Genomic DNA, 27,047 nt, shown 5'->3' on the forward strand with positions numbered 1-27,047 from the left:
TTAAACATTTTCATCATATTTGGTAACACTCGAATAATGAGTCCATATCTAAACATTATAGAAAAAAAAGTTTTTAAAATAATTAGTGTGAAATACTAATATTTTTTCATATAACGTATATTTAATTTTTTACATAACATATTAAATAATCACACATATAACATATTATATAATCAATGTAATATATGTGGCTATTGAATTATCCAATTTATCATCTAGAAATTTTCGATACTATTTATAAATATTTATGAATGGAAAGCTTCTATATCTCATAAATATAAATGTATGTTTAACATTATTCTCTTCATTAATTTCTAATCTTTCATTTTAATTATACACCTGTTTCTCTATTTCCCACGAAGTTAGAATAAAATATATCGAATTTTTGCAAGAGATTATTATTATTGGCGTGTTTATAGCATGAAATTAGCCTGCATTCTTGATTGCCGCGGATATTTATCTCATAAACAATCGATGTTTATCTCTCGATGTCGTCGTCATCGTAAAGGAGAAATGAGCGAAATGATCGACGGTGAGATATATGACGAAATAAACGTCCAGAATATAAAAGTGACCGAAAGCAGCCGCGAAGCAATCGACGATGTTTCGATCGTTTTAAATGCCTAACTTAAATTAACTGCGCAATGAGAAAGAAAGAGAAAGAGAGAGAGAGAGAGAAATATATACAAGTTCTATATATGGTAACAAAAAATAAATGCACATGAGCCCCATAGGCGTCGCGAATCGTTGCCGAGTGTTATACTATAGCCGTATAGCAGTACGCAATTACTTTGATTGGCGGCCAATTACTGCGACGTGACTAGTTTACTTTTAACGAAAATAAATAATTATCAAAACGTAGCTCTCGAGGAGCACTATTCGCCATTATATTCCCTATCACGCGCGTATAAGATTGGCAGGCATGCAACATTGGTTGCAAATCATCTTGAATTTGTTAATTATCGGTGCCGTCTTTCCTAGTTAAGCTCCAAGTCATGTGTGTGATAAGCATCGAAAGCGAATTCCAAAGTTGACAGAGCATAACACGAGAGAGGCGTCACTAATCCCATGATAAATTATTCAAGATTGTTAATTAGCGAGAAAATATATATGTATATATGTATATATATGTATATATATATATATATATATATATATATATATATATAAAATCCTTTGATAGACTAAACAAATCTACTGTAAGCATATATCACGCACACTCTTCATTTGAGACATCGTATAAAATTTAAATGTTTATTCTTCAATTCGACCTTTAATCGACGATAAATTTAAAATTCATTTTTTGATTCATTTTTAATTTCTGTGTTTATATAAACATATATGTATTTATTTTAATAAGGATAACTCTCCGAGTATCTTTCTAAAAATCTGATCGTAATAATAATTAAAATTTCCAATAAATAAGAAAAATATGAGTTTCCTCGACGTTTTCATCGCACGTGCGGTTCATTATGGAAACAACGGGTCTTCGTTACAAATAGCCGCCGGTATGTACTGTTATCATTAAGAATATGCAGATACGACAGAACAAACCGCAAACTATTCTTAATACTTTCGCATAGAAGGGAAAAAAAAGAGGGAGACTTACCTTAAAGCTCGTTGCGTGGTCTTCATCTTCGATGAGCTTATTCTCTTGTTGCGAATGGTGGTCTTCCTTCTCCGTCTCTCTCTATCCTTCGCACTTGGCTGCTATCCCGGAGATTCGTCGCACGTTGAAACGTATGAGCTCCGATGATCGGGCACGAAAGCAAAACACTGCGAAAGGTTTGTCGCGAACGAAGCAGTTACGTCAACAGTTATTACTTCACTCGCGTAAAAGGATATTCCGCACTCGAGTCACACGCGAAAATCGCACTTAATTAACTTCGTCGATCGCGAAACACCTTGCAAAAGTTACACTCGCATCAGCGTCGACCTTTATCACGACGAGAGATTATCGATACCGCACAGTTCAGTCCTTCCTTTCTAGATCTCTCCGAGTATCTCAACGGAATTGAAGATTTAATCGGGCGATTTGTTCGACGACTCACGTAGATCGGCGATGTCCTTGCATTATCCTTCTCGCTCGAACGATCCGCGAGACAGCTGGATGATGAACGTCTTCACCAAGGCATCGCGAGGTGCAAAGGAACGTCGCGAATTAGATCAGTGGGACTCGCGGGCGACCGAGAAACTTGGATCGCGAGCGGCGAAAGGCCTCGCAAGCTGTCTCCTTCTATCTCTCTCCGCCTCTCCTCATTCTCCTTGCTCCATGTCTGAATTTGCAAAGATTCCCTCGCTCATAATTCCCTTCTGGATCTTATACATTCCTAAAAAAACACAGTCTTACGTAATTTGATTTCTGAAATATCGCGTTGCCTTCGTCCTTAACTCCTGTCTAACCTCACTTTCTTCGGAGGATCCTCTAAAACGCGAGTCGAGGTTGTCTTTCGCCCCGAGACTCGTCCGAATCGACGATGTGGGATCGCACGCGCGAGTCGCCCTCACGCATCACTCGCGTTCGCGGCCGCGTTCGTTGGGTGCGAACGCGACCGAGGAAATCGAGGACGAGACACGGGAGTCGCGCGCGAACATCGCGTTCGAGAAGCCAACTATCTAACCTCGATGCTTTTCGGACGAAAGAAGTCGAGCGAACCTCGTTCTACACTCGCGTACTCTGAATCGCTCCGAATTGAAGTTGGCCGACTGTCGCGGCGTCCAACTGTGCGCGCGCACGCGCGACGTACCGCAGGTTTTTCAAATTTCACTCGATTTATCGAGCCTTTATCCCTTATCGTGATGTTTTCAGCTTCTCGATTGAGATGCGTCCGAAGGAGTCACGGAGAATCCCTTCCTCGAACGTCGCGAAGTCAGCGTTAATCGTAAACTGACACCTGTGGGTCTTTACAAATTTCCGCGAGTAGTTCCCAAAAAAATGTAAATATGGCGGCGGCGGCTCAGTGCGATCTCCGGAAAACCTATCACCTAGAAATCTATCACCTGTTTGCGACGTCGATCCAATCGGAGTCGGGATCGCCGAAAATGCTCGCGAGTCGCGCACCCGAGGTGCGGAAGGTGCTCGGCGACCGCGAGCCTCCTCTGCTCCGGCGCGAGTACGTACGCGAGGACTGGTTTCACGAGACGCTCCCCCGTTCCCGACCGGCCAGACTACTCGGGAGGCGATAGCACGGGACGGCAAGTACCCGGACGGCTCGAGCGCGAGTGAGACAGTGACGTTTCTCGCCGCAGCGAGAGGAGAGCGGCGCTCGCGCTCCCGCGCGCGCGCGCACGCGCGCCAACGAGAGCGCGCGGTGGGTCCCGTTCCACGGAAAGAGGCTTATTCCACCGAGCGCGAGGAAGTACTGTTACTTAGACGCCCGGGGCCCGGGGGGGACCGGGACGACGCGACCCGCGCTGCATGTAATTTCGTGGGACAAGTAGCGACGCGCGCGCTTCTCTCCAAACGAAAAACCTGACTCGACGCTTCCCCCCTCTCTCTCTCTCTCTCACTCCCTTGCTCTCTTTTCCACGCACTGAGAATCACTAAGAATTCAACACGGGACGCGCGATTGTTTTCATCATCGATAAAACGACGCGCGCCGTGTCCTTGTGTTCATACGTACGTCCCAAACGCGACTTACCGACTAGAGAAAACACGAGGGAGGGGAAGGGAGAGGGCGAACGCGGCGCCACTGCGATCTGTAAACAAACTTGGTCTCGCGCGCGACGAATGTTTTGAGTATTCGGTCAACGGAATGTTTACCCTCGCAGCTCCAAGTACGTACGTACGCACTCCCGTAACGGCGCGCGGGACCCGATTCCCGCCCCACCTGTTTTAATCCCGACGACTACACGTGCGGGTGGACGACGGTAGCTCTCGGCCTGCGCCGTCTCTTTTTTCACGACGCGTTCTCGTTTCTCGCGTCGAGAAGAAAACGTTCACGTACCTAAGTGCACGCGTGTGTATGCGTATGTCAGCCTGTCCACAAATCTTGCCCTCTCTTTCTTTCTCTCTCCCGTCCACTAGACTCGTCGCGGAGCGCGCGATACAGTGCGAAAAACGTACACACCGCTCGGCGGTCGCGGCTCGACTGGACGGACCGACCGCCTCCGCGCTGTTCCTCGTCGCGCTCACTCTCGTAACACGCGAGCCGGCGCCCCCGTAACTCGTGTCCGGAGTTAAACCCATAGACGTATAATACAGACTTCACGTTTGATTAAAAAATTGTACAAATTTTTGGAGACAACATGCTTCTTTGTCTATCAATGACAAGAGTTTAATGCGGCAAAAATTTAATGCGTTTGACGTGTTTTGGTCGACTCCCTTCCCCTGCCACGCGTTAGATAAAGACGAACCTACCATGAAAATAAGCTCCCTCTTTCTAAAATATCATGTTGCCGAAACAAAGGAAAGAATGGGAACGCGTTGGTCTACATATTGTACGTTTATGGTTAAACCGCGAACGATAACGAGAGATTTTCTGGAACACGTGCAAATTAAATAACTTACACAGATCGAGGTAAATTTCATCTCGATTGGATTCTGAGGAAAATTTAAAAGCTCCATTAAACAGTGCAAAATTGAAACTGTTAGAGAGCGTCTTATGTATAAAATATAAATGTCAAATGAAAAACGGTTTTGAGAATTAAAGGCAATTCTTTTCGAAACGGTTTAGAACGTCTGAATAAAAATAAACAATTTGTTTGATGTTTGAAAAAATATACGATTCGTTCCTTCATATCTCTAGGAAGAAGTTAGTCTTTATTATTTATAAACGTATTTAAAAATTCTTTCTCTTTTTCATAAAGCTCCTATTTTCTCAACTAACACACAAAGAAAATTATTCACAGATTAAATTATCGTTCTACTGTCAAGAAAAACGATTACTCAGTTTATTTTTCTTTCTTCAAGTAATAGTTTTCTTTAACAAAGAATATATTTTTGATAATAGTCTTAAAATATACTCATCACAAGTGTTAGAAAATCTCATTATCATAAACTAAAAAAAAAATTTATTTTCTCTTCAAGAATGTTGTAAAGTTGTATCAAAGGAAAGTCAAACTTACTTTACGCCAACTTTATGTAGTAAGCAAATCAAATTTTTGTTTTAATTTAATATTCTTGACTAAAATACTGCACTTACTAAAATTCAGAATATATTCAATTAAATTTAATGCTTGTGATAAACTTATAATCTATTTGCGGATATACAAACTTATGATGTACTTAAAATAAATAATATTTACTTGAAGACAATATACATTTTTCTCTGTGCAGGTTGCGTAAAGAAAAAACGTGTATAAATACACATAAATATGTATACATAAGAAACAAGTAAACCTACGCTTATACCTTTGTTCTTTAAAATGTCTCTCGTTTAGGCTTACCTCTGGCAATTTTAGAACGTTACCGATGTTTATTAGGTACAGCATAGCGAGAAAGGTGTATACATACCTGCGCGTGTTCTCGCGTAAACAGTAAAGTAGGCTGTGCGCGAGAGCGTGAGGTGAGCGGGTGTAACCGGTTCCAACGCGATTTTTTCACGAAAAGTACTCGCGGAGCTTTATAAAATTGTACGTACCCTTTGTCGTCGTTGTCGTCGTCGTTGGACACCGCTATATGCGTGCTCATTCAAACGTTTAAATCGACCGAGCGCAATGTTTTGATGCTCGCGAAGATTCAAGGATCCGGAAGAAGTGGCTTTTTATCCGCATCATTTTTCAAATATTGAATTCCTCGAAGGACCGCAACATTCTCAATAACGTTTTAGAAGTCGAAAACTGTCGGAGAATAATCGTCTACGAAGAAATAATAGAATATTTTAGCATATTTATATACATGTATTGTATATATATTGAATATTTCTCAACATAAGTTATTGAAAAAATTATAAAAGATAAGTTTTCTAAGAAATTTCATAATGGAATTGGATAAGTCATGCACATACATTAATAATATTTGCATAAATATTGAAAGCAAAGAGCTCATAACAACTTGTAATTTTTTAATAAATTTAATGAAACTATATAAAATGTATAAATAATAAATCATAGTTAAGTCACGGAAGAGAGGATAATTTTAGAAAACTTTTTTTAATAACGTATACATTTTTTTTACTGGTACTAAAATTATACTTTGTTATGTTTGTAATGTGTAGGAAAAAACGGTATTAATTTAATGATATTAATAATTACGCATTATATTGCTGTTTATAAATATTTTAAATCTTTTAACGTTATTAATTAATCTATTAACTAAAATTAATTAATTATTGAGTATTTATAATTATAATATATTATTAAGTATAATATATTAATTGTAATATATTATTTCATAAGATAATTTTTTATTATGTATTTTCATAAAAAATTTATATAAACTAAAAGATCATAAATTTATGAAACTAATTATTTAGCAATTAATAATATGTTTAGTTTTGTTCTTGCTATTATAAATTTGTGAAAACTTGACTGAATCATTAGAGTAAAATCTGTTATTTAATGCTGTTAATATAAGTCGATTGAGCGATTACTAAATCATATTATGCAATAAGATATAATTGTATAATTCATTAGGATTTTTATCGAATCGAGCGAGCACAATAAATTTCTTTCGAATTCTATTGATATCGATGACGATTGGTAATACAACTATTCTCGGTTCAGTGAACATTAGATTTCGAATTTTTTTATTCAGTTGACTCGATGAAAGGTTTTGCACGCTCCATAGAACTTCGAATCAATAACGGAGATCCGGTGACATAATAATTGACAGCGAATTTCGTGAATGTTGTGTTTAGTTGTTTTCTAATAAAAAATTAACAGATATATTAGTTGTTTCGCTTTTTACAACATTTTGTATAATGTTTGATAGAATTAAATCAAATTTTATAACAAACAGTGTAAGGCAACATATTAAAATTTATATCTTTTTAATTAAATTTTTAAAAATACTATATATTACATCATTAATTAAATTTATAGGATATATGGAAAGTATTTGTATAAATAAAAAGGATGAAGCTACTAAAGTGGGATGCTTAATTGGATGTTTGATTTAATTTATTTTATTTTAATTAATCTTCTTTCAGCGCAAAATCGTTTGAAATCAATTATCTTTTAACACAGATATATATATAATTATTCATTTATTTATTTATCTTGAACAATTTTGTGCTAAAAAAAGATTAATTAGGAAAAAATAAATAAGTTAAATTATATAAATAAATAAATTTAAAATGAATAAATAAATTAATTAATTAAAAATAAAATCATTACAAAACATATCAAATCATATAGAGATCTTAGAAATAGAGCAAAACAAGCAGATAATACAACATTATAGATGAAAATTTCCGATTTCAAGCATAATTTAATTTTATTGATTACAAAACAAAAATTAATTTCCGATCCAGTTTTTTTATTCTTATTTATAATAAACAAATTAAATTAAATAAATTTATTCTTTATATATAAAGTTATCTTCTTAACATACAACGTAAAATATTGTTTTTTTTTTATCAAAGGAATATACTCATGATTCCATATTTTTATTTTTAACAGAAACGTCGTTTGTTAAACGGAGCATTAACAGAATATAAAGTATATACGCAATATCAATGGTATCCAATCTTTTGATGTTGTATTTAATAAATTGAATCGTTAGAGGTTTCGGACGAAGACGAAATATATAACACATAATCCACGATGATACTCGCAATATCCTGACACAGTAAAATAGCCGCGTTTACAGCTTCTAAAAAATAAAACAGAGTTCGCATTTACCACATTTTTCTTTTGTCACAAAATGTCCGATAGTCTCTGAAATATAATTCCGGTTATATTGTTGCAACATTATGTGTTCGTATTATAATAATATAATGTAACAATATGTGAATCCAATGTGTCCGTGTTATAATAATATAACAAGTTCTTTAACAAAGATAGAAGAATAAAATATTAAGTGTAATATCTTCACGAAAATATTTTTGAATTAATTATTGAGAAAAATCTCTTCAAAACTGCAGTTTTGTATACTTTTAAAGGCCTATGTATATTATTGTAACATATATAGTTTAACGTAATAACAATTTCTGGAAAGTATTTTATCTTATCAGTTGTGCGATGAGACTTAGAAAATTGAATAACGTTAAATATTCTTGCAAGATCTCAAGTGGACTATAATATATGTATATTGACGTCACAGAACTGAACTGTCAATAACGCATTTAAAATCTATGTAAGAATATCATATCAACGTTACATTGACGTGACGATGACGTATGTGCATCCACCTTTAGTGTAGCTCTATCCTTTTCATTTGTACAGATACTTTCTACGATGCACATGAGATGGGGTGAGATCTATCACATTGCGCATCACGTCGCGGATAACGAACATTGGACATGTCGTGCAACAAGCGATCGCGTAATTCGCGTGCTTTATTCATTCGACGTCTATCAAGAGAATAGTGAGCATCGAGAGCTTCGTATAAACTAGCAAGTGGTTATCGCATCGCATTAATTCCGATTTGCATTCGTGAGTGAATGAATGTGAAAACAAAGCGAGTGACAAGGACGGTGAATTGAGCGGGATCGCGGTAATTAATCTTTTTTTCTTTTTTTTTTTTTAACGGTGTTTCGTCGATTGATGAGTAGATGGTGTGAGTATTCGACAGGTGAACGTGCAAGCGAGTGTTCGAGGTAACGAAGATACCAACGATGGTTGTCGATTAGAAAAGGAGAGCGAACTCCGTTAAGCCTACCTCTATCTTTTTCGTTCGAACGTGACATTTTTCGCTCGCAAATCAGGTAAATCTTTGCTCTTGGTCTCTGTCGTACATTAACGCCCTCTTGGTAAAAAACGGTGAAAACAAGAAGCGACAAGCCAATTTTAAGTTTGAATGATAACAGGACAAATGTAGCTTTATCCAAGCAGATACTCGTATCGACGATCGGTTATATCAAGAATCTTCATTTGCCTTAGGACTTGTCGAGACTTGATAATTAATTTTATTCTTTTTTTTTTCTTTTATTATGTAACTTGTATACAATCCCCTAAAATTCTGCACTAGATTTGATTAATGCGCTTTGTCTTTTGAATGATTTTTTTATTGCCTCGTGAATTCAATTTAATTCGATTTTATTGAAATATTTGCAAGCGTATATATTATGCTTATATGTAGTATATATTACGCAATATAATTAGTATAATTTTTCTTACCTTTATTCGACTTTATTGTAGGTCTTTAATATATTTCGATAATTGCGAAAACATTTAGTGCATACCGCTATTTAGAGATATAGACATAAAGTAAATAAAATTTGAAAGTGCTACAATGTAATAAAAATACATACAATGTCAAAAATGAAGCACAAGTAATTTTCATAAAAATATTACTAATTTTATTTTAAATTTTAAATTAATTTAGTTTAAATTTTAAATATTCTAATTGTAATAAATTATTTCTAATTTTAATTATATTAAAGAAAATGTAAGGGTATATTTTAAGTCTTAAATTACGAAATATAAAACAATTATATTATACTAAAATTAAAAAATAATTTTCTACACATAAGATGATATATGTCATTTCATATTCATTTCAAATGTAAATTTTGCGCAGCAGCAATTATTTGGCATTTTTGCAATTCCATTTTCTGTTCTTTCAACTTGAGAAGTTGTTTCTTCAACTCTAATTCTTGATGTCTCATGGCCATTTTTTCCTTGTGCCGCCTCTCTTTATTCTTCTCGGCCATAGCGAAATTCTTTTCCATTCTTTCGGCAAACTTTTCAAATAATGTCGTTAAAATTTCTTTATAATCTAATGTCTCCTCGCTTTTTTCATTCGTAGCTTTCTCCGCCAAAGAATCTTCGTGTTGTTGATTGACAGACAAGTTGTTGCCTTGATCAAAACCACGTTTCAATAAAACTAAGGGATATTTTGCCGATCCACTCGCCGGCTGCAGGTCGTTCCTTTCCAGATACACGTATTTCTTCTTCTCGTTGAAAATCTCGTCCAAGGCGCGTTTGTGTTCCCACTGTCCATAATGTCTCATTCTGCCGGGTTTTTTTAGTCGTTCACGGTATACAAGGTTTTTGTACTTGCGTTCCAGGACTCGCCATTTATTTTCGCATTTTTGTGGACTAAAGTAGAAACCGTACTTCTGCATCTGCAGAGATATCATTTCAAACATCTCTCGCAGACTCCTGATTTGTGTCGATTGTCCGACCATCGATCGATATTTTTTGTACTGATCAATCAGACATGTGGTGGCTTTGCTGGTCCATAGATTTAACGTTATGTCGATATTTGACGGTATCGCGTTGACGTTCTCGAAATCGGAAAATCTATCCTTATGCTGCTCCTCGATGTAACATTGAAAAGTTGGCTCCTCTATCTTGATTTCTACATCATCGTTCTCTGTCAGAAATGATTAAAAAACATTATATGCGCCAAAAAGACATGATATATTAATATTTGAACATTCATAATATTAATTAATTGCCGATAAATATTCTCAAAACACAATTATGCATACATCTAGATATGACGTGTTGGATTCGAAAATTTTTAAACCGGAAGTGAAAGCATTTCTGACGCTTTCTGCAAGTTATATTTTAATATTCAAAATCTTCCGTTCTTTTCATCGACAAATCATTGCGCGCGCAACATGGATTTTATTCGATTCAAATTTTCCCGCGTTACGGCGATTAAACGTGACTTGTCTACATCCGACATCTTCGAAAATGCAGGTCGACGAAAGCGACAAGCATGTTCACGGATCGTTCGAAAAGCTCAACCAAAATCAAAAGTAATTTTCTTACCTTGTTGCGTCTCATTATCAGCCATAATAGACGGAAATTTGACGTTACGATGACACCGAGCAGTCCGATCGGAGTATTATTCGCGCCTACCAACGTCCCGCACTGCTCTCGTGGGGGACCGAAAAACCGAAGGAAACTAGTTCCAAACCGGCCTCGACGTGGAACTGGTTCCGTACGCGTCACAAACCGACGACGGCCATGTTTTGCCCCCTCGTCCCGTACCTCGCGCGACGAACATCTGCGCGATGCGGTGATCCCCGCGCGAAACCATCGATCCTCGAGTTTCGAACGCATTCCGAACCGCAATCGGGAACGCTCCCGGTTGCAAAGCTCGATTACGATTCGATTCGCAGAGATTACACATGGTCGTGTATATTGCGCATAGACAGATACGAGCGGTTTACGCAAACCGTTCGTCGAGACTGTTTCGCGTCAAATGAAAACCTGTTGTCGAGCCGACTAGTTTTTAAGGCGAACATGTTCGGCGGGGATACTTTCTAATAGAAATTAGAACATGGAGTAACGCGGCTCCGTAATTCTTTGAATTTTCCGAGTTATATTTATCTAATGGAAAGATTGTTATCAGTTCATAAACATGTATGTGTGATTGTATTTTTATTTCTAAGTGTTCAGTGTGGGATCTTAATTTTGATAAAAATTATTGAGATAAAAATTGATGCTTACTGAGATAAAAATATTTCTTATCAGTAGAAAAGGAGATAACGCGACTCATAGAAAATTAGATATGCGACTCAATTATATAATTATCGCAAATTAAGAATGATATACTATTTTCTGAATTAATAAATCTTTTTTTAATTTGTATATTGTTGATTTTAATGTTTACTGTCATTAAATTTTTACCATTAACATAGAGATTTTTCAAATATTGCAATTAGATATAAAAAACTTAGGATATAAATAAAGTATAGCTTGATCCATTTCCGCTCTTTATAAAATGATACATCATTTCAAATTAGACATGTAATCTAGAGCAAGTTGATCTATTCAAAATGTCAATTTTACTGTTGCTTCTTTATAAACAATATTTTTAAATTATGCGTTACATGTTTATTAAAATTTTTACAAGAAAATACATGTACTTTCTCTCACAAGAATATATAAACTCTATTGTAACTTCTTTGTACAATCTAAATATTAATTTACAGATATATCTGCTGTTATTAGAATTTTCTCATCAGTTTTAACATTTTAAATTAATTTAATTCTGAAAGTCTAACATAAGTAATTCCTCGCTTATGCACTTCATTATGTAATGCTTTCATAAAACTCGTGATGCAATCAAATGAGAGTCATTACTTACGTTAACTAGCAATTCAACAGAGACGAAGATTCTTTAGATTTTTAATAAAAATATAACTAATTGAAGATGAAGAATCTTGCAATATCTTTATATCTCTCACATGTGTGAAATCAATCGTGTATCGATATTTCTATTTCGGTTGAAAATGTTCGCCCGGAAGACGCGTTAACGAGTTTTTTATGGGTATAAAGTGATTTTACCTCAACACGTTCGGAAAAAACGCATAACTGCGGTATATAAACAATTTACGTGACGTATGGATGCATAAGAACGCGCGTACCGTTCGCGGTTTACGATACTTTTATATCGTGTCGAGAGAGGAATGAAGCGGGATTCCCTGTATCGGTGCAGCCAGAAACACACAGAACAGGGAAAATAAATATCTAGCATTTCTTAACAATAATTCTATCGGTTAATTTGAATTAATAATTAAATAACATTGTAGAATATATTTTATTATTATATATTTCTCGATGAGAAAATTTCATCTTTGACAGTTAAAACTTTTGGATTAGTTAACGTTTATTTATTATAATTTTTCTTTTATCTTTTTTATTTAAGAAAAGTTGCAGTTACAGTTTGTAATTACATTTCGATATTTTGTAATTAATTTATAATTTATAATAAATTGAATTATCTCTTTCATTTTTTCTGTAATTTATGTAAAACTTTAATTTTTAAAACTTTTTGATGACTTTATTTTTAAACTAATCTTATATTTTAATTATATATATATATATATATATATATATATATATATATATATAAAATAAATCGAAAAATATTGTAATGTATTATGTTTTCTGGATCGTGACATATATTGGTCAATGATATGTAATAATTATTTTCTTAATAAAACGCAGCATCTGATACATCTCGGCTGTGCAATACTTCTGGCGCAGCGTAATTTAATACTAAAACGTATAATCATATTTTTATCCGTGCAATAGCAGCAACCGTTGTGTTTCCTTACGTAAGCGAGATTAAGAATACAGATTACGCGAAAAATAATCAGTATAAAAAAACGATTAAATCATGTAAGACGAGCAAGTAATCACGGACGATGTTACGACAAGCCATGGATAATGACATCAAGACGAACCTTTCCCTGCTTTTATCGATAATTATGCACTACTTTAATATCCTTCGGACAATTGTCGAACTGACAATGAGTACAGAACTCTCTGCGTGTACAGCACTAAGGAAGAGAGTCATGTGACGTTAATATTGACAGTTAGATATAACCATAAGGCAGAACGAATTGTAACTCGCATGAAAGCTGAAATACTGATTAAAATGATAAAAAGTTATTATTTTCATAAATATATAAATATATGTACATTCGTATTTTTATTTAAATTTATTTAATTAAAATAATAAAAATTTGCAAATTTAATTTATTTTATTTAAATTTGCAAAGTTTTTTAATTTTTTATTCGACATTCTACATATATTATTTAAATGTTTAATAATAATAATTAATAATAAATAAAATTTTCTTAGAAAAGAATAGATTTTAAATGTAAGTTTAAATCAAAGTTTTCAAAAAAAAAATATGATTAAATCACTACATTTTGTACCCCAAAAACATTTGTTTTGAAATGCATGTATACTTGAAGTTTTATGTATAAGTACAATTTTTTAAATATTTTAATTATTAATTTAATATAATTTTAATTAATTTTATTCAATAAAATATTCAATAAACGGGATTCAATATAGCAATTTTGTGTTCACTTAATAATTATATCTTGGCCAAGTATAACTCTTTAACTGATATTATGTTATTACGCGATTATGGAAAGGCATCAATCCTGATATAAACTATGCGCCGATTTACTTTCCCTTTGAGTATATCGAATACCTTTTGAACTTTAGATGAATATTAAACGTGTTATGATAATTTCAATTCTCACTCTTAAAATAAGTACAGAAATCAGACAGAAACTGTACGTAAAAGAAACAGGATCTTCAAAACAGAATATTTTACAATATTAAATTTTATTATTTTATACATCAGATTAGAAATTTACATTGATGTTCGCATTTACTTCGATAGGTTTTGCAATTTAAATTTCTTTAACATTATTTTTTAATACTAAACTGTAACTAAATTGTAACTTTGATATAATAAAATGTTAAAATATGTAAAATTAATACATAAATTTGGGCGCACTTGACACCAATAGAAATGAAGCAAGAATTTGATAAAAAGAAACAAATTTTTCATAAAAACTTGAAGATTGCAGTTATCGTAGCCGCAATTGTGTAGCTGCTCCAGGAAATTTATCGAGAGCTGGAGGAACAATATAGCGATCTCTATCGCGTCGTGTATTCTCGCGGAGCGTGAACGCATGGTGCGTTGTACGTTTCAGCGTGTGCATTATTGCAAATAAACTTTGTCATGATTGCGAGTGCCGACAGCGCAGGAAGCAGTCCATTTCGCGCGAGTCGTCTAGGGCAGAGCGCATGTAAATTACGGGAAGGAAGGGACGGTATAATAACACCTACGCGCGGATGTGTAATGTGTAGTCCGCGATGGACGCAGAAAGCAGATCGGAAAAGACAAAAGCTGTATCAGCTCTCAGCCTTCCGGCAGAGGAAATAATTCCAAGGTAACGAAAAAGATAAACGATCGGTCACATAAATCAAACGAGCGCTAATTTAGGAGGCAAAATTTACAAACTGTCACGCGTTGTTTAAGAGTTATATTTAGTAAGAATCTTGTTTAACGTTACAACTAGATTTGTTTTCAATCGTGAAGATTTCTTCCCTATGAGCGGGCGCTATAGAAAGGAGAAATACAAGAAAGTTTTGGATTTTGGGTCGTCGGAGTGATCGTCAATTTTAATTACCTTGATCGAATGTATAAATTAATGAGGTGACAGGCAGGAAATTTCTAAATGTTAGCAAAATTTTATTTCGGGTAAAAACTACTGTATCTACGATTTCATTATTATTATTCACTATTATTATTATTAGTTTTTCTTATTTATTACATAAATAAAATGAATTATTTGATACATAAACACGAAGGAGTAATCGAAATCTGTTTGTACATACGTCTATCGCGAGGGTATAACGAGTCAACCCTTAAAACCACGAGGTGTATGGTCGCCGCGGCAACCCTAAGTTTCGATTTTTCGCCCGCTCGTCATGTGCTCGATAGGAGCGCCTCCGTCGTTCGCCAGAGTAATGTCACGGAGTGGTTGAACGCGACCGGGGAAAGGGACGAAGAGGGACGAAGAGGGAGAGAGCGGGACCCGTCCGTGGGAGCGAGAAGGGGCGCGCCGCAGGAGGGACGGGAGGGGCTGCTGCGCGCGCGAGAGAGAGGCGATCTTCGGCGAACGACGGTGGCGGGATCGCGGGGCAGATGGTAGCGCGAGAACACGGGCGCTGCTTTCGTTCGCCTTTCGTCGGCGAGGGGTTTTGTGTACGCGAGCGCGCGCGCGATACTTTCGATTTCGTCGAGTGGGCCGGCCTCTCGCGGAGAGCCGCACTCCAGGAGGCGAGCATGCCAGTAGTCGACGCGCGCTAGAGCGACGGCGTGTGTTTATCGCGCTCGCAACGTCGACAGCGGGTCGACGCCGTCGTACGGTTAGAGCTGTCACGGTGACGTGCGACGCGCGACGCGTGCGAAGGAGGCTCGTTATCGCGGCACAGGTGTCTCGCGATTTACGTCAATTGCTCGCGACAGGTGGACATTCCTTCGGAGCGACGGAGATCTCTCGGCGGAAGCGAGACGGAGGGAATGGAGATACGTGGATTTTCGCCCGAAGCTAACAGGATCTCTTCGTGGCGGTCGGACCGAAGGACACCGAGATCGACGAGAAGCATGTAGATATCACCCGGGGAACGTAATCTCGACTCCCGTCACCGCCTACCTCTTTTCCTAGCGAGTCTCGGGTGTGCTCGCGCGCGCGCGCGCGTGCTTTGACCGTATGCTCGGCGTGTCATCGATTTTTCGGCGATTGTGTGCAACTCGCGTCGCCGGTAGAGAATTCGCCAACAGGATTATGAAGAGGATTAAGAGCCGCGCGTAAGGAGACCTACGTGCGTGCGTACGTCCGCGCGAGCGAGCGAACGCACGTCGTGCCGCGAAAGGCGAGAACGAAAAGAGAGAAAGCGACGGGGAAAAAGGCTAGAGAGAGAGAGAGAGGAGCCATCGACAACGCGCGTCCAACATGGCTACCACCGGCAGCAACGCGAACGCCGGCAACGAGGCGGCGAACGGTAGCAGCAACGTGCCGCAGTGGAAACGCGACCTGATACAACGTCGTCGTCAACAGAGCAAGGTCCTCGCCAACAACGGCGCGAGCGTGAAATTATGTAGCGCGGTAATCGGCACGTCGGCGAGCGCGGACGGGGTCGTGGAGCAGAACGCGCCAAGCGTCCAGGAACATTGCTCGGTCGCCGGCACGCTCCGGATGGCGCAACGTTTGACAACAACGAGCAGCGAGGACACCGGGACGACCGTCGCGGTTTGCGGCGGCGGCGGGGGTGGGGGTGGGGGTGGGGGTATCGGGGATAATGCCAGTGGCGCGCTGCTCTCCCCCCCCTCCTCGTATTCCGCGAGAAGGCCGCCGATCAGTGGCGCCGCCGGCGGAGCAGCGGCGACAGCTGCCGACTTCGCGTCAGTCGCGTACAACATGCGTCTCGAGGCGGACCTGTCGCTCTGCTCGGACGCGGAGGATGTTGTGAACGGCGCGCCGACCAAGTTCGCGATGGACGAGCGGAAATTCTCGGATTACGCCGGGGACGAGAACGAGGAGGCGGCGAGAGCGATCGCGAGGATGGGGAACGAGGGGAACGAGGCGCCGCAGCGCGCGGTCGTAACCGGGCGCGGGAAGGACGCTCTTGGCGGAAACGCGAGGACGTTGAAGGAGTTGCCGCCGACGAGCGATCGCCGCCACGTGTCCGGGGAGGACGCGGAGAGCGATAGCTCTGAGGAACTGCAGTACGGACCGGGAATCGTGAACAAGCTCAAGAGCAAGTATCTTAACCTAACCCTGCGCGAAACGACCAAGAGCCGCGCGTCGGTGCAGCGATTCCGGCGAGCGGCCAGTCTCGAGGACCTGCTGGATCGCGACGACGACGAGGCGTCCGGTCACGAGAAGCAGCCCGCTATCGGTAGGAGATACGCGAAGCGCGAGGCCGGCTCGACGAGCGGCGACGGTGTCGTCGCTCCCAAGACCGACAGGTACCGAAATGCCACCCGGGGCAACGACTCGATGAAGCGGGCGCGGAGCGTCGAGACCTTGATGAGGTACAACAGCGTGACGACGGATGAGCCGATTATGCGGCAGCTTGTTCCGGTTGCTCGACCGGCAACCAACGGCGTGCGCCAGGAGCCGGTCAATGACCACATTATTCTCGTGGATCGCACGTCCGTGAAGATTGAAAGTCGTCTGGGCGAGCTCGAGCGGCCCAAGCCGGTCAACAAGCCCAAGAGGATCAAGCCGGTGCTGGCGGAAACGGAACGACCGCCTCCCGATCTAGTCAAGACCACGATGAGGATCTTCGAAAGCTCCGCGAAGAAGGTGAAGCCCAAGGGCGAGGTCGCCGCGAAGGTCGCCACTTTCAAGACCATCAACGACACGTTCAAGGCGCAGAAGAAGCTGATGCCGAAGCCGCCGATACAGCCCAAGCCCTTCGTCAACGGCGGCGCTCGCCCCGGTTCCGGGGGCCTCGGCTCCCCGAAGAAGATTATGTTACACAAACCGACGGCGAAGTTGATCGAGACGCAGGACGGCAAGGAGGAGTATCGCATAGATGGCATCATCACGGAACCGATCGCGCAATCAGTGTCCTCGGTGGTGAGCAAGTTCCAGCAGATCGAAAAATCGCATTCGCCCTCGCCGTCCCCGGAACCCTCGTGTTACAAGTTCAAGTTCTCGCCGGCCAACAGCCCCGAACCGCCGCAGATGTGCAAGCAGATGCCCAAGTCGGTCGCTCTCGAGATCGTTGTCAAATCGCCGCCGGTCACCCCGGTACTTTCGCCGAGGATCCCGTCACCCAGACTGCAGAGCCCGCCATCGCCGATCAAGGACGTCAGGCAGGGCTCGCAGAGTCCCTCCTCTCCCGTCAAAGACTCGATCCGAATTCAGATCTTGAATCCGTTCCACAAACCGCCACTGCCGAGCCCCGTCAGGGAACCCTCCAAGACCTCGGAACCGGAATCGTTTCAAGTTCCTCGCTCGCAGATCGAGGAGCCTTCGAGGACGAACGTCGAGAGTCCAGAATCACCCATCAAAGCGGAACGAAAAGAAGACGCGAAATCGAGTCGCGTTACGTCCAACGACGATGAGGAAGAGGAGGTCGTCGACGGGCCGAGAACCATCTCCAAGCTCGCCCTGGACAACATCGGCAGAGCCGGCATAACGATGCAGTTCAACTTTGGCGACAAGTCCGTGACCGACAAAAGTTATCTACCGGGTGTGAAGCAAAACGGACAGAGATCGGAAGACGATCGTTGCGCGAAAACAGAGTCCAGAAACAAGACGATCGTTCCGTCCGATGCACCCGCCGGCCTGGTGATGACCTCCGAGACGACGTACAGATTGCAAGAGAGACTCGGATCCGAGAAGCTCGACGACAAGGAGGACGAGCTGAAGCTGATCGAGGAGAAGCTGATCGTGCCGGAGAGCAAACCCATCGGCGCCATTTGCAGTCTGGGCTTGATCAAGACCGCGACCACGACGACGGCGTATCCGCAGAGCAACAACGAGGCGAAGACGATAAGATGCCAGCAGAAGAGCGAGTTCTCGCTGCCCCAGAAGCAGATCGGCATCATACGGCCGCTCGTCTCGACGCAGAAGACGCAGCATCCGCAGCAGAACCTGAGTAATCGCGAACTCGAGAAGAACCTGATCAATCGGGTCAAGAGTATCGAGCAGCCGACCAAGGTGGTAGTGAGCCTGAAGAGCGCCGATGAGATACAGCCGACGAAGAAGACGAATGCGGGAGGCGGCGGCGGACTCTGGGATACGAAGCCATGGAACCAGCAAAACAATACGATGGTGTTCAACTTTAGCAACCGAAAAGACGTGCCGGATTACATCGAGAATGATGGTCTCATCATCAGGAGAAAGCGGGAGAAGCCGAAGGTGAGTCATTAATTGCAATCTTTCCGAAAATGTAAGGAATGTGTCGAGTACTCGCTTCGACTTGGCCGACATTTACAACACGGGTGAATTTTTATCGCTTAGAAGGCTCATCTCTTCTTCCTGGTATAAAACCGCGTGGAATATCTCTTTTTGTCCAAGTTGGGTGAGAGAACGCTTCGTATGTAAATGCGGAAATAATACTTAATTAACCAATGTTTTCATTAGTATAAATAAGTTGGAGCAAATCAGAAATATAATATTAAGTTTGTTATTTACGGTTTTCCGGGATATATGAATAATTCATTTTTACTGAATTAATATTCGTAAGATAATTATCTCACTCATTGAAAGATTAACCAAAAATAAAAGCTGTAATATCTTTGTATTTTTACAAATAATTACACTTTCTCTCTGCAGACATTTATTTCTGAAAAAAATGTAAAAATCACATATTACAAATCATAACTAAAAGAAACAATAATTGAAAATATGTTTCTATCTTCTTTCTACATAAATTATATAGATGGAATAATTTATACAGAAAAATCATTATGTCATGCAGTCAATCAATTTAATAAAATTTATTTCGATAGAAAAATAACATTATATTTTTAACAACAAGTTTTCTCGATCACATTAAAGCTTAAAAAATTAATTTTTAAAATTACATTTATGACGTGGTATTTCATTTATGATTATAATTATATTAATACGGCAATAATTTAATTAAACTTTATTAAGGAAATATCTCGCATGGAACATATTTTGCACGAATCAAGTTAGCATAAGGTAACAAAAACTGGCAGCGCGAATAATTTTATTAATACCGTAATGAGATATACTTACAAGTTTTTTTCTCCCGTTTAACATTTTTCTTCTACAGGAGAGCTAATATTCATTAAGTCAAATTCGTTAAATCGCTTGTTATCTCCGCCGAGGAAGATGCAACGGTCGATACAGTTCGATAGAAATCTAGAAGTACCGACAACTTTCTTTTCGCATGCGTAAGATAGTTCGGTTATTTCACTTTCTTTAATACGTCGGACACAAAAGAGTCGCTCACGACAAAGATGTTTGCACCTACAGTATCAACTCTCTGTGGAATTTCAATTGATTTTAAATATTCCAAACACGCGCACACTTCAAGCACGTCTCTCACGTTTGCTGCTCCTGTCTAAGTATTCTATATAATGACGTTAAAATATTTTTTTAACAAACCAATTAACAATTGTCCAAGCCATAGCAATTTGGAATTACAAGTATGAGAATTAATTTTTTTTTAGACAATTTTTATAAATTAAGAAGAAGGTAAATAGATTATTTCTCATTAAACTTTAATTGAATAGAATTTTAATTTGTAGATGAATTAAATGAAAATGTTTAGAGTTGCGAAAAGCTCGAAGCTAATCAAAGTTCACGGTCGAAAGGAAACGCGAGGAAATCACGTGACATCCTCCGTGACTTATTCGGCCTCGATTTTGCGTCTCGCTCGCGCCAACGAGCTGCGAGAATCCTCGTTAAACCATTGTACAACACGTGTAACGGTGTCGTCGCGTGCCCTAAACCTAGCTGTAGCTAACACTATTGTCCGCACTTAAACAATTGTGTTTAGATGAATTAGTTGCCGCTGTCGGGAGGATTTTGAGATACGCGTTAATTTAGTAGCTTCCAATCATGGAGTTTATTGACTTTATTGCGATGGTTTTCTTTGACGGGATGACAAAAATAATCTTCTCATTGTATACATACACTGTTTACTCATAAATTCGGATAAGTATCAGCAAAAGATCCGGCAGAATGAAACTTGTTTATTATATCATCCAGCTCGAAAGAATAACAGCTGGTAAATTATATAGCTACATAATCCATTTAATCTATTATTATCTGCTCGTATTTAATTATAGAAAAATTTTAAAAATTTAAAAAAGCTCAGCTGATCAAAATCTCGGAAATAATATTTTATCATTAGTTTATAATTCTTGTAATTAAATTTCAATTATTATATTTTAAATGAGATTATGTAAATGAGATTGTCGTATATGCTTTCCGTAAAATGTTCCATATTTTTCACGTGATGAGATCAATTTGATTTTACTTTAAATTGACAAAATATCGACTTTTGTATTGATAAGGACTTTTAATACGCAAAAAAAAAACGCTCGAGTACGCCGTCAAGTAAGATCAGATTATTCGATCAGATATCAATGAGCATTGTATTAATTTTCAAAGCGCGATATGAAATAATTATCTGCGCAAAGTAAAATCGAAATCGTTCCGAAATCTCGCGCGGCGCTTTCTAAAATGTTGGACGTAAAATCTGTCTCGCTCGAATGCAGGTGTTCGCTCGTTTCCAGGCTTCTCGTAAAACGCATCATCGCACCTTCGCGGTGAACTCAAGTGAAACCGAAGAAGCCGTCCGACATTCAATGGAAAATGAGAGAAATTAGGCGCATGATCGGCGTGATTTATCCGAGGGTCGTTACTTTCCCGTATTAGATAATCCGGAAGTACGCGAGTAACGATTATTCTCGGTGATAATCAAAGATTCTAACGTTTAATCTGTACGTTTTTAATGCACGTTTAGAACGAGAGCATTTAATAGCCGCGTCTCACGCAAACTTGATATATGTACTGGTTAATAATGTCTGTTTTTCTCATCAGGAAATTTATTAATTATTGTAATGAGCAACATCAGAAGAAAATTAATTTTCAATTTTAAAGAGATATGACGAGTATTTCTCAGACAAGTTCAATTTTTTTGCGAATTTAAACCTTGTCTCCACTAGATTATTTTCGCAAAATAATGATGAAATCGATTTCGACAACTTTAAAGCCTTACGATAAAGCTTTACGATATCTTGTTGATTATTTTTCCTTTTATTTTTAAAAAATACGTTTTATCGATACTTGATGTGTTATCATATTAATTATCATAATGAATTACTGTGTATATGACATTGAAATGTTTTAAATCTTCGAGGACTGTCGAGGATTCTGTTGTTTTTTTCGTTTTTAACAGACTATGAAAAAAGCTCATGGATTTCATGTTCAAAATTTAGATATACATCTGGGATTGTTAAAATTAGAGCTAAATATAGCAATATATTTATATGCGTTTTAGGATTTAGCATAAATCATTTTTTTAAAAATCAAATATGAATATTAGAATATATAGGCAATTATTATTTTTATTTGATTATTATAGGGCATTTTATTTTATTGCGATTAGTGAATATTAGAAACGATGTTTTTTTTTACAAACTAATGAATTAAAAATTCAAAAATTGACGAATTAATTACAAATAATATAGTAAAAATAAACTTTAATAAAAATCTTTTATTTTCACAGTTTTTAAATAATTAATTTCAAATTGGCCATAGTCTTATATCTTTTATACTCGTGAAAATATGCGATGGCGTAAATACTTTGTATAATAATATGATGAGGATTTTTTATTGATTCAATTATTTTAAATTTTTTAATCTTGAATTTTTAATTCAATTTGACAACTAATTATTAATCAATTATATATTCCACCAAAATTTCATTAAATGTTAACATTAAATTCATTTTCATTAAATGCTTATAAATAAATCAATCAATATGAAGTAAGATAAGAATGTGTAAGAACGCAGTAAAAGCATTTTCTAACTTTTGACGACCGCAAACATGGTTATGGTAAATTAGAATCGTGATTAGTGTCTCCTGGATATGATTTACGTTATTTAATATTCATTTGTGAAATGATATATCCCTGCCTTATCTAATGAGAGCGGAATACCGAATAATATTATGGACAAAGGAATTCGCGTGTACACAAAGCACGATTGCCGTTTACAACCGCGAGGGCTTTCTTGTGTACAATTTTCATTTTCATGCGCGTGCACAATTTTCATATTTTATTTACAAAATTACTTCTGCTCCATCTAATCGACGTAACGGTGTAAATGCTGAAAAAGAATATCCTTTCCCGACTCGCGGCCTGAACATAAAGCAATCGTTTAACGAACTAGAAACTGGAATGCGCATTAGAGTGGCGTAATCTTCGTCAGCTTGCACAAAAGTTCGTGGGAGATTGTGAAGAATGCGTGTTTATCCGCGTTATTTGTCCAAACAAAAAATATGTTTTAAACTTTCAATATTAACGACTGGATAAAAGCAGTGTACATGAGATACAATAAAATACGACTTGTATCAAAACTGGCTTCTCGCTTTTTATTAATATTTTACGATATTTTCGAGAGCCACATTTGCCGTTTTCTGTGACGTAATATAGATTATACAATGATAATCTTGCATGTGCAACGTAGAAAATTTTTCAACCGTGTGTTTACCTAAAGAGTTTGACGAGCAAAAGAAGTCTTGATTGCCTTTAAGGCTTGCATGAATAAAAAGAGGCTTTAAAATTCTAAAAGCAACCTTGTTGATAAAGTTAGGCCTTAAAGACTGTATGTAAATCATTTTTTATTATACATAACTCTTATGATTTCACGCACACAACTTTTCCTGGACAAAATTAACGCATAATTTTTTTTTTACTTTTTCTTTAAAACTTTTTGTTAAAATTTAAATATCAGCTTTCAAAGAAAAAGTTAAAAAAAATTATGCGTTAATTTTGCCCCGGAGTATATAATGTTTTATTTTTTTTACAATGCAAATTTATAAGATATTTCGAGTTAATATCGAGTTTAGCATCGAGTCAAAATAACATTAAGAGTTAAATACATGAAAAGTCGACATAAGATTTTTGCCGCAATTATAATAAAATTTAATTAGATTTGATCGCTGATATGCAGAGGGATATAATTATGCAGTTTTAATGACATCGTTGGTCGCAACAAATCCGGTTTTATGAGATGGCAAGAATGTATATTGGTATGTGCAGAAACGCTGTTCGTGTAAACATCACGAAGCAAAATTTTTGCGAAGCTAATTCGATTCGCGACGTATACGTACATGTCAAGAGTGCACAGTTGTAACGCAAAGTTTACTTTGTGTTACGTAGGAGCACATACACTTACATGCTACGTTAATATTTTCAGAGTATTCGATAATTATAGATACAGATTAAATTGAAATCGATTGCGCACACGAGAAATACACCAGGTGCGTATCGGTTTTCGACATATAATGAATGAACTAATTTGAAGAGAATTTCTGTGTAAAGATATGTCATGAATATTATTTTAAAACGAGTAGTAGATGTAAATACTTTGCATCTCTTTATCGGCGCAAAATAGATTTTGATATATTTTGATATATCTTATTTATCATTTTTATAACAGTATAAATAATGTAGCAATAATATATAGAAAGATATAATGAAAAAATAAATATGAATCGAAATAATAAAAAAGATGCAAATTATCTGGACAAAGAAACTATATCTAAGTTTACAAGCATAATTATACGCGAAATAAATAATAATAAAAGTAATATAAAAAAATTGGTTAGAAATTATTCTTATTAAATTATTGTGGTTACTCAATTGTAGTATTATATCATTCTCGTAGTTAATCGTATCGTAATTAACCTTCACCTCTCTATAATTGCATAATCTTGAGCATTACATTCGCATATGTTACAATACGTGTGATAAAATATGCAGATATGTAATACGTTTTCTATAAAAATATCGTTAATTTTAGAACAGGATTAAGGTGGATTATTCTTCATTTTTTTAGAGAAAGTTGCATTATATTCTTTAGTAAATATATTGAATTTCAACTTTGTTGTTTATACATATATGTAAAATCGTGGAAAGTACAAATTTAACAATTTATACCCATCGACGTAAAATATTCTGCGTAAATTATTTTGCTTATTCTACAATATACAATATAACAACAAATCTTCTATTTCAAAATTTAAAAAAATTTTTTCACATTATTTTCTTCAATTCTTCTTAACAATGTAAAAAGCGATTTCCTTCTTTTTTTTTATTTTATAACAGAATAAAATGCCGTAACGTAGCTTAATGAGGTATTTGATACACAAAGAATCCTAATTAGCCAATCGTACGTCATTGCAGGATTGTTACGACAAGCATACATCTAGTACGTATATGCATACATATGTATTCGTTCGTATGGTATGCATAATTATTAATTGAAACACCCAGAGGAATTTAAACAAAGCAGCCGACATATCGGCGCGTATATACACACATGTCAGCTGGCTATCATCCGGTCGAACGTTAGTGCAACGTCCTGTTTAAAACCGCTTGATAACTCCACATCCTCCTTCCATCTACGTCCTCTCGTCTCTCTCGGCTTTCCTCTTTTTTCATCAGATATAATTTCTTGTCAGTCTTCTTTTTTTGAATGAAAATCAAGGCAAGCGATATGCCATGTTTTTATTAAAATTAAGTTTATATTTTTAAATATTATGTTAAATTTAATAATGCATTTTTTCTATTTTTTAATTATGTCAATAAAAATCTATAGGAATCGCATTCGTGATCAGATTAATTTTATCATCAAGAATATTCGATTACTAGAAACCGATAATTAAATAAAAAAATAATATTTTATAATTTATCTTTGCATATCATATAAATTAAAAAAATCTTAATTCGAATAATATTATTTATTTAGTTAATTTTACAATTCTTGTTATATTTATTTCTTGCTAAGATTTATTATCATTTAAGAGATAAGAAAGATTAAAACGAACATAAAAAAACTAATAAACAAATAGTAACTTTCAAGAAAATACTTTAATAAGTCGAGATATATTTAGATATAAAGATATGATAAAGATTGATAATGTTATTGAGAAAATTTCTATTACATAATCTTCTGATTTTTTTTTCTTACATATTACACACTTATAAAAGTTCGCTAGACGGAAGTGATCACTTTTTCTTTTTTTATAAATGATTGAATTTAGCTATAGTGATCTTGATATATTCATGGGAGCGTTTAATGACACATAATTTGTGCCAACCGTAGCGAATTCAGTCGGAAAACGAGCACTCTCGACTCAGCTTCTACGATCAACTTACATTCTTCCTATAGACTTATGCGTTTCACGAGAAAGAAAAACGCGAGTAAGCCTCCTATAGTGACAGCAAAAAATACAACGTTGTTGCATTTGCTGTCGTAAGCTTTATCCTTACATAAACATTGGTCATCCTCGAGATCACACTTTTATGAGTCATGAGTTGTCGATTTATCGATTGGAAATTAAGACCCCCCCACCATATGAAACATTACTGATAAGAGATATCGGTGATATGTGTCGATCATTTATAGCGTTGATCATATCTTTATTTTTCACATTATTTTTTCCTCTTTGCACAAATTTATTTTCAAATCTAATTTTTTTATTAAGTACATGTATTAAGTACGAAAATAACGAAAATGCTTGAAATAACTCTATATCAAATAAAAAAATTATATTTGAACATAAAGTTAGATAGAGTACAATTTTAAAAAAATTATATTTGATAATTAGCTATATGTATTTTTTAACAGAGTTTTTTTAAACGTATTTGTTACACTGTGCATTCGCTTTATATTGCAGTACGAGAATTGAGTACATTCGGAGAGAGGATTATCCTTGACATCCTCTTATTCGGTAATTATTACGGTATCTCGTAATTTTCTCTCAACTTCTCTATCCTTGACACCCGAGTTTGATTAAAATGTATGTTCATATTATTAAAGGCAGAAACTTTCTATAAAAATAAAATATCTCATTATAGTGCGTCTGAATTTCAGAGAAAGCATGAACTGTTTTAATCTTATCATTTATTGATAATCTATCATACTTATTGATGAATTCT

At 37.1% G+C, this 27,047-nt stretch overlaps 3 protein-coding genes across 5 annotated transcripts in view; 1 reads left to right on the forward strand and 2 right to left on the reverse strand.

Annotated features, from left to right (window-relative positions):
* The window catches only part of LOC105253298, a 132,317-nt gene extending 128,237 nt beyond the window's left edge, over positions 1-4,080 (reverse strand). Inside the window, exons 1-2 of one of the 2 annotated variants that reach the window (XM_011261251.2) lie at positions 3,948-4,080; positions 1,610-2,330 (exon numbers count right to left, since the gene is read on the reverse strand). In XM_011261251.2, the coding sequence (XP_011259553.1) occupies positions 1,610-1,635 (26 nt within the window). In that variant the 5' untranslated portion in view covers positions 1,636-2,330; positions 3,948-4,080. Of the gene's footprint in view, positions 1-1,609; positions 2,331-2,403; positions 3,913-3,947 lie in introns of those variants that run through there. The other variant, XM_011261261.3, reaches the window with a different exon arrangement.
* Positions 4,081-9,549: 5,469 nt separating this feature from the next.
* LOC105253288 lies at positions 9,550-11,206 on the reverse strand. The gene is made up of 2 exons (XM_011261233.3): positions 10,828-11,206; positions 9,550-10,423 (listed from the first exon to the last, which is right to left on the reverse strand). The coding sequence occupies exons 1-2, from the start codon at positions 10,850-10,852 to the stop codon at positions 9,600-9,602; spliced, it is 849 nt and encodes a 282-aa protein (XP_011259535.1). The 5' UTR covers positions 10,853-11,206; the 3' UTR covers positions 9,550-9,599.
* Positions 11,207-15,514: 4,308 nt separating this feature from the next.
* LOC105253276 overlaps positions 15,515-27,047 on the forward strand; it is a 35,684-nt gene continuing 24,151 nt past the window's right edge. The window contains exon 1 of one of the 2 annotated variants that reach the window (XM_011261222.3): positions 15,515-19,257. In XM_011261222.3, coding sequence (XP_011259524.2) covers positions 16,336-19,257 — 2,922 coding nt within the window. In that variant the 5' untranslated portion in view covers positions 15,515-16,335. The remainder of the gene's footprint in view (positions 19,258-27,047) is intronic. The other variant, XM_011261213.3, reaches the window with a different exon arrangement.

The sequence above is a fragment of the Camponotus floridanus genome, unplaced genomic scaffold, assembly GCF_003227725.1.
Source record: "Camponotus floridanus strain SB8 unplaced genomic scaffold, Cflo_v7.5 scaffold22, whole genome shotgun sequence".
Lineage (NCBI taxonomy): Eukaryota > Metazoa > Arthropoda > Insecta > Hymenoptera > Formicidae > Camponotus > Camponotus floridanus.

Coding starts and splice junctions, on each gene's coding strand:
- LOC105253288 (XM_011261233.3), bottom strand. CDS start 10,852: ATGGCTGATAATGAGACGCAACAAG. Junction 10,424..10,827: donor TGATAATGAGACGCAACAAG/GTAAGAAAATTA, acceptor CATTTCTGACAG/AGAACGATGATGTAGAAATC.